Genomic DNA, 8795 nt, shown 5'->3' on the forward strand with positions numbered 1-8795 from the left:
CAGCAGAAACTCATTAGCAGATTAGGCCACACCCCTGACAGCACAGCTCATTAGCATATTAGGCCACACCCCCATGTTACCAGAAGTGTGGTCATCCAGCCACACCCACTTTTTGCTTCTTATTCTGTTTACCTTGTTTGTTGTCCAAACCCAGGGCTTTTTTTGTAGCAGGAACTCCTTTGCATGTTAGGCAACACACCCCTAAAGTAGCCAATCCTAATGAGTGTCTGCTGTTGGGTGTGGCCTGTTATGCTAATGAGTTCCTGCTGGGCGTGGCCAACTTGGGAGCCAGCCGGAACTCCGTTCCTGTGCGTTCCTGCCCAAAAGTAGCCCTGGCTGTGGCTAATAGCAGTTACCCCGATCTGGATAGCCTGATTGCGTCAGATCTCAGAAGCTAAGCAGAGCCGGGTTAGTATTTGGATGATAGACCAACCAAGGAAGTCCAGGGTTGCTACGCCTGCAGACACAGGCAATGGCAAACCGCCTCTGAACATCCCTTGCCCTGAAAAGGCTACAGGGTCACCATAAGTCAGCTGCAACGTGAAAGCCAAAAAACAAAACAAAATAAAATAGCAATTGTTGAGCTTCTGCTCCATGAACTTGTCTAACCCCCATTTGAAGGACAACCAAAGCAGTGGCCATCGATACACTCTGTAGCAAGGAGTTCCACATATTCGTTGAGTGAAATTTCCCTTTTCCCCCTTGCTGATCACTGTGGGCTTTTCCACATTCTCATTTTCCTCCCTTGTGTGGTCTGTCTCTTTGGACTGCATCCACCTCAAAAAAGAGGGGAGAATGCCGTTAAGGGACCTCCATGCCTCAGAGAAGAGAAGGGGGAGTATCACTTTACTTTCCCACAATTAGAAGACACCTTTACACAGTTATCTGCTACTTTGACGTATTTATTGCTTTACGACAGTTGACTTTATAACCTTAGGTTGTTATTTAGTTTTGTCCTTGCACATCTTCCCCATGTTACATGTTCATTTGCTGTTCGGCCCCTGTCGATAACTTTGAGCCTTGCCTGCCATTCCAATGTATTTGAAAAAGTGCGCCTGCACACGAAAGCTCATACCCTGAATAAAACTGTTGATTGTAAAGGTGCCACTGGGCTCTAAATGTGTTCTTTGGGGTTTCCTGTTCCACATGTGTTTTGCCCCCTCTAGTGGTTGATTCGATATTACACTGGTGTATATCATATAACTGGAGCTGCGGTGGCTCAAGTGGTTAAGACGCTGAACTGCAGGCTGTGGAAGGTCGGTCGTTCAGCAGTTCAAGACCCGGGTGCCGCATGATGGAGTGAGCTCCCGTCTCTAGTTCCAGCTCCTGCCAACCTAGCAGTTCGAAAGCAAGAAATTGCAAGTAGATAAATAGGGACCACTTCGGGGGGAAGGTAACAGCGTTCCGTGTGCCTTGGTGTTTAGTCATGCCGGCCACATGACCACGGAAACGTCTTCGGACCGCGCTGGCTCTTCGGCTTGGAAACGGAGATGAGCACCGCAACCCTAGAGTCGGATTCGACTGGCTTTCGAGCAAGGGAACCTTTACCTTTTACTATATCATATAACAGCGTTCCGTGCGCCTTGGTGTTGAGTCATGCCAGCCACATGACCACGGAAACGTCTTCGGACCGCGCTGGCTCTTCGGCTTGGAAACGGAGATGAGCACCGCAACCCTAGAGTCGGATTTGACTGACTTTCGAGCAAGGGAACCTTTACCTTTTTATATCATATAAAAACATGCAGTTTTAATCTGTGGGGAGACAGGCCGGACAGAAACCGGTGTACTATTGAATCGATCATTGGGGGGGGGGGGTTTCCCCAAGAAACAGGAACTTAAAAGCAAGGGAAATGAGAATGCAGAAAAGGCTCTATTATGGCAGAGAGGATTTTTCTCCTCTCTATCCACTTTCTCCCCTTCGTATATAATTTTACAAACCTCTACCCTTTCAGCTTGGGTATTTTCCTCTTTCTTCCTTTCTTCCTTTCCTTCCTTCCTTCCTTCCTTCCTTCCTTCCTTCCTTCCTTCCTTCCTTCCGATGGTTGAGTGTGAATTAGCTCTCGCGGGTTGCATGTGCAAGTCTCCTGCACAGCCACAGGCAAAAACGGCCGGAAGTTGCACGGCATACTGCAACGAACATGAAATTGAGCCAACTTCAGAGGACGGCAAAAGACAGGAAGGCCTGGCATGATCTGGTCCATGGGGTCGCAAAGAGTTGGACTTGACTGTGTGACTGAACAACAACAACCACCACCACCATTTGGTGCGCGCACCGCACCACGGAGCTTGTATTTTTTTAAAAAAAACAACATTCAGTGTTCTGCCATAATCCCAATGACATGTATTGTGATGAATTCTCTGTTGTGGAAAGGTCGCAAATTGTCTTGGCATTTCATAGGGTAAGCTGTTTTGTAAGCCTGCCAGCTACTGCTGTAAAAAAAAGAATCTAAAATGCATTGATTGTCCTCACTTTCCCCCCCCCCCTTCTCCCCTCTCCCCTTCTGGGCTGGCTCTCGTGAGCACTTGACTCCCTGAAATTGCCTGCACTTTATGATCCAGTCTATCCAATCCAGGAGGAATACACAGACGGGCAAAATTAGAGTCCGGTGGCACCTTTAAGACCAACAAAGTTTTATTCAAAGTATGAGCTTTCATGTGCATGCCCACTTATGCAAATATTTTGGAATAACAGGAAAGGTTCAAAGTTATAGCCAGAGAATGAACAGTGAATTAACATGTAACGTGATGATATGCAAAGTGAAAACTAAACAACAAGCTCATTCTCTGGCTATCCGTTTGAACCTTACCTACCATTCCAATGTATCTGAAGAAGAGTGCCTGCACACGGAAGCTCATACCTTGAATAAACCTTTGTTGGTCTTAAAGGTGCCACCAGACTCTAAATTTGTTCTACTCAGGGCTTTTTTTGTAGAAAAAGCCCAGCAGGAACTCATTAGCATAATAGACCACACCCAACAGCAGCAACTCATTAGCATATTAGGCCACACCCCTGACAACACAGCTCATTAGCATACTAGGCCATGCCCCCATGTTACCAGAAGTGTGGTCATCCATCCACACCCACCTTTTGCTTCTTATTCTATTTACCTTGCAATCCTGTGCAGAGCAACTCCATAGAACTGAATTAAAAATACCTTAGAGAAACCTAAAGCCTGGGTCCCTGGCAGTCGACATGATTTAGGGGGTTGGAGCACCTTCCCTATGAGGAAAGGCTGAAGGAAAGGCTTTTCTAAATGGGCTTCTCAGTTTAGCAAAGAGATCTTAAGGGGAGGGGAACTTGATGGAGGTTTATAAAATTACGCACGGGGTGGAGACAGTTGAATTGGGGCCTCCATAAACACACACACACAGACAAACAGACAGGAAGATGGTTAAACACCAGCAAGCAGTCTTAAGAGACTTACTTTTTATTAGCTACATTTGGCTCTGGGTAGATTAGAACACAATTGTGTCTGGGTAGATCAGAACACAACTGGTGTTTAACATACAAAGGGGCTATTCCTCAAGCAACTTTGGAAGTTACATACCCTGCCCTGGAAGCTTCAGAGGAACAGGGAGTATGTCTTCCAGCTCCCGCCAACCTAGCAGTTCGAAAGCAAGAAATTGCAAGTAGATAAATGGGTACCACTTCGGTGGGAAGGTAACAGCGCTGGCTCTTCGGCTTTGAAACTGAGATGAGCACCGCAACCCTAGAGTCAGATTCGACTGGCTTTCGAGCAAGGGAACCTTTACCTTATATTAGCAGTTACTGGATTTCCCCTCAAGAGAAATTCAAAGTGAATTTGCCAAGTCTGTAATATGATAGACCGAGTTCCAGCCATGAATGGTCAGGAGACGTAGTGAGCTCTCTAGAGCCAGCCTTCAGCAACCAGAGGTGGAATCCTACCACGAACTCATTTCGTCATGCCCAGGGGTCATTTCGTAGAAAAAGAGGTGCAGGAGCTCATTAGCATAACTCATTAGCATAACTTATTTGCATGTGCCACACACCCCTGACATCACTGGAAGTGTGTCAGAAGGCAACACCCACCGCTCAGGCTCCACTGGACTGTTTTGGATTGCTTGCTATTGGGGGGGGGGGGACGTGCAGATCTGTCCTTGCAGAGGAGGGAGAGCTTGTACCTGAATAAAACTTGGTCTTAAAGGTGCCACTGGACTGTTTTGAGCTGGGGGGCCAGGCTCTGCAAGTTACCTGGCTGCTTCTTGCTCTGACTAAGGGCCGCTGGGAGCAGGGGGTGGGGCTTGTTGCATGTGCCCGCCCCCTGGGCTCTTTACTGCCGGAGATCCGCTCCTGTGCGCTCCTGCAGGAAATGATCCCTGCTTATACTGAATCAAACCATTGGTCCATCAAGGTCAGTATTGTCTACTTAGACTGGCAGCAGCTCTCCAGGGTTTCAGATGGAGTTCTTTCACGACACCTACCACCTGATTCTTCTCTCTGGAGAGGCCAGGGATTGAACCTGGGACCTTCTGCATGCCAAACAGATGCTCTACCACTGAACCATGGTCCCCTAACAGCTTTTTTGTTGGTCAAAGAGAGAGGAAGACCCTTTCAACTACCGCCAGGGATCATGGGACCCTTACGGACAAAGGCTGCACAGGACAAAGGGCTATGGGGAAAAGGAGAGCTGAGAAAGATGAAGCAGAAAAGCCGGCAGGATCCAACCCAATCGCTCAATGAGAAATGACTCCCAAACAGCACCATAGTGACTCAACAGGCAGACATTTTATTAATTTAGATTTGGGGCTTCAGCCTCGCTGATTTACATAAATGTTACTCTTGGACTCGGAAAGGGGCTATACCGGGTACAAAGAAGGCGGAGAAAGAAGTGTTGGCTCAGGGCAGCTTCATACCTTCCCTCTTCATAAGGAACAGACTTCTTCATTACACTGTAGATGAAGAAAAGAGAATTTGTTTTGAATTGTGCTTTGCTGGGATAGGCGAGTTGTCCCTGCTGGAAATGCTTTGGGGCACACTGGTTTCCATACCGCGTTGTCAATGCGACAAGACTGCAAGAAGATGAGTCTCTCCACCCCAAGGAACTTACAATCTAAAATTCAATATAAAGGAGACAACGGGAGGTGGAGAACCAGAGGAAAGGGGAGTGTTTGGGCTGAATTTTTGTAGAAGAAGTGGACTATGAACGTTGAGTCCAAAGCTACCTGGGAAAGGCAGGTTTTGCAAAAGGATATGAAGGGGAGCCAATGTTATTTTAGGATTAGTGCTGGACTAAGATTGGAGGAGGCCTGTTTCAAATCCCCACTCGGCCACAAAGCTCAATAGGTCGCAGATCTCTCCATTATAAACACTTGACAAAATTTCAGTGATGTAGTACCCACTATGCATGGATTCCAGGTTCAGACCCAGCCATGTGCAGGTAAAGCATTTTTTCCTTTCTTCCTTTCTCTACTCCTCTAACCTATAGGTCAGGGGTGTCAAACATGCGGCTTGGGGGGGTGGATCAGGCCCCCGGAGGGCTTCCATCAGGCCCGCAGTGGAACTAGCCATCTCCTGCTTCCAGTTCTGCTGCTGCTGCTGCATCATAGCTTGCTTTGCTAGACTCTCTTAATCACTCAGCCATTTCATGTTTTAACCTGGGTCCTAGTCAGAGCTCTGAATGAGATTTCTGTGGTGTCAATAAATCAGAAGTAGGTCTGCAGCTTACAGAGCTAATGTTTTAAGCATGTTTCTATCTTAAGTTAAAAAAAACCCTTTTGTGTTTTTTTCCTTTATAAAGTTTATATCACCGCTACCTGGCATTACATTTTATGACACACGTGGCCCGGCCCAACAAGGTCTCGTTTATGTCAGATCCGGCCCTCATAACAAATGAGTTCGACACCCCTGCTATAGGTCTTGAGTAGCATTTACAAAACATAACTGGGAATATGAGGAAGAAAGGAAGAATTCAGACCAGACAGGGCTAATACGTATGTGACAAAGACTGCTGTTCTCTTGGAAATTGCCCAAACTCTCGTGGCCTGAACTAAAAAATTAGTTAAAATGAGTATATTTTCTACTCTTGAATCCGCTAGTAATTTAGAAACAAGGATATCTGCTGAGGACTCACAGTCCACTGTTGTGTCAAAGGTTTAATCCATTTCTGTCTCGCCTGATTATACCAGGGGCATTCAAAACAGAACATGTCTTACAGATTTAATAGCTACGATATCTATTTGAGAATGGTATGTCAATGTGGGGCCTTCAGAGACCGCAGAAGGTAATGCATTTAATCTTGCAAGCATAACTGCTCATCCGTACTTTGGGACCGTTAAGCTGGACATATAATTTTGAACTGGGCGGAGCCCGGAGAGGCGAAGGCTGGAGAGCGCAGTGACGTGCGGCGCGGCGGAGCCACCAAGGACATTAGCTGGAGCTACAGCCGACACGGAGCTGCGCGCCAGATCGAGGCCTGCCGGAGGAAGCTACCCGGAAAAGACCGGCTCCAGAAAAGGGCACCAGAAGGACGCCGATACCCGAAGCCGCTAGAGGAAGCCAGAAAAACAACAAGCCCTGGGTGCTGGTAGGCAGACACCACCCTATCAACAATGTGGCCCTAGTTAGGGATTCTGGAATATGTATGTAAACCGCTCAGAGACCTGTCAAAAAAAGGTTAGAGCGGTATATAAACTGAATGTATAAATAAAATAAATAAAAAATAAAGCTTGGGGGAATCCCCACATGAAGGGACGATTAGTTTTTTTTTGATGGTTTTACAAGCTCAAGGCCATTTTAGCCCAGCAATTACATTTCTGGAGCATTGCATGACCTTCCATTTTCCTTCTATTGCTCGGCTCCATGCACTAGAGAAGTTATCTTGCTTCATATAACCGTAAACTGTTATTCTCAGAGAATATTCTTTTGAGCCTCATCGTCAGTGCCGGAATCCAAGCTCTAGCTTCGATGGAATTCTAATCCGAGGGCGGAGGCAATGGATCTCAAGTAGTTGGTGGGATTTGGAACATCTCCGCACAAGATGTTTCAGTGCCGCTGCCAGGTGAAGGAGACTCCAGTGGGCTAGGTATGGGAGAGCCATAAGTCACCTTCATCTAGACGTGCTACTCTTTTGGGGAGGTACCCAAGAGATCAATGGACCGAGCACCTGCTGAGCATGCAAGGAATGCCCGGATCCCTCCCCAACACCTTTGGCTAAAGGACTGCATGAAACTACTAGAAAAGATCCTTCTGTGCCTGTAATGTAAAAAAAATACTGAATACCATGGAGCATTGGCTTGGATACAATATATAAGATAGCTTTGTACGCTTTCTAAGAGGAAGGGCAGGAAAGGACGGAGAATGCTCCTCACCTGAGGCCTTTCCCCCTCTTCTGCGTTTGCTGAGATGCCGAGGGTCTTGGTTATGGCGTCCAGGGGGACGTAGTCACCTGGGGACTCCTGTATGAAATGCAAGAGGACTTCCTCTCCACCTGGAAGGGAATACAGAGAGCATGCCGGGACACGTTTCAGAGTTTCTCACTGGTCACTTGCAGAGTCCTGGCGGGCTATTGTTCTAGAGAACCAAGCTCAGCCAGTCTCTGGTAGATAGTCCTGGAATGTTCCAGTCCTGAGACATAACACCCTACAGTAAATAGCAAGATTCAAGTCCAGGAGCATCTTTATTTATTTATTTATGTATTTATTTCACTTTTATTTCTTATTTCTTAAGAGACCAACAAGATTTCCAGGGTCTGGCCTGGATAGCCCCGGCAAGCCTGATCTCATCAGATCTCAGAAGCTAAGCAGGGTCGACCCTGGTTAGTACTCGGATGGGAGACCTCCTTGGGATACCAGCAGTCGGGAGGCGGGGGCAGGCTTTATTCGGCCACCTCTCTGAATAGCCTCCGGGGCCCCAGCAGGGGTCAGTCACCAGAGGTCGCCATGACTTCCAGCTGCACACACACGCACATGCACATATTTAAAAAGTTCCCCAGGGTTCAAGATCTGAAGTGTCAAAGCTCCCTTTGCCAGATCTGACGACTCTCAAAAGCTTATACACCCCCAAACTCTTGCTGGTCTATCTATGCAAGTAAGCCTACAAAGAAAGAATTAAAATGCAGCTTCAGCCTCCACAAAGAAGACCGGAAGGCAATATGATAACAGTTTCCTAGAGATCTAACCGCGCCAGATCGCCAGCCTGAACGACAGAGTCTTGAAATCAGATTTCCCTGCTGCTTTGCCTTCGCCTTCTAACTTGTGTGGCAGCCGTTTCCCACACAATAGATCCTGGGATCTCTTGGAGAAGAGCAGGTGCCCTCTGCTACTGTACTGAGATATTTATATCTTGCTTCTCTCCCCAGCGGGGACGCAAAACAGTTTGCAGCATCCTTCTCTCCTACTGCACTTTGTCCTCACAACAACCCTGTGGGGTAGGTTAGGCTGAGAGAGTACAACCGACTCAAAGTCACCCAGTGAGCTTCCATGGAAGAAGGAAGCTTGGAATTCACTGCCACAGGAAGTGGTGGCGGCTACAAGCATGGATGGCTTCAAAAGGGAATTAGATAGGCATATGGAGCAGAGGTCCATCAGTGGCTATTAGCCACAAGGTATAGATAGGGACTCTGGGGCAAGTGATACTCTCTCATCTTGGTGCTTGGGGGGGGGGGGAACAGTGGAAAGCTTCTAATGTCCTGGCCCCACTGCTGGACCTTCTGATGGCACCTGGTATTTTTGGCCATTGTGTGACAGAGTGTTGGACTCATGGGCCATTGGCCTGATCCAGCATTGGTTTCTCTTCTGTTCTCTTCTGTTCTTATGTAAGGAAGAAGGGGGAGGGG

At 47.4% G+C, this 8795-nt stretch overlaps 1 protein-coding gene across 1 annotated transcript in view; it reads right to left on the reverse strand.

Moving 5' to 3' along the window:
* Positions 1-4742: 4742 nt before the first annotated feature.
* FAM213B (family with sequence similarity 213 member B) overlaps positions 4743-8795 on the reverse strand; it is a 16195-nt gene continuing 12142 nt past the window's right edge. Inside the window, exons 6-7 of the mRNA XM_015411182.1 lie at positions 7330-7448; positions 4743-4911 (exon numbers count right to left, since the gene is read on the reverse strand). Of these exons, the coding sequence (XP_015266668.1) occupies positions 4885-4911; positions 7330-7448 (146 nt within the window). The 3' untranslated portion in view covers positions 4743-4884. The remainder of the gene's footprint in view (positions 4912-7329; positions 7449-8795) is intronic.

This window comes from Gekko japonicus, unplaced genomic scaffold, assembly GCF_001447785.1.
Source record: "Gekko japonicus isolate JY-2015 unplaced genomic scaffold, Gekko_japonicus_V1.1 scaffold411, whole genome shotgun sequence".
NCBI lineage: Eukaryota > Metazoa > Chordata > Lepidosauria > Squamata > Gekkonidae > Gekko > Gekko japonicus.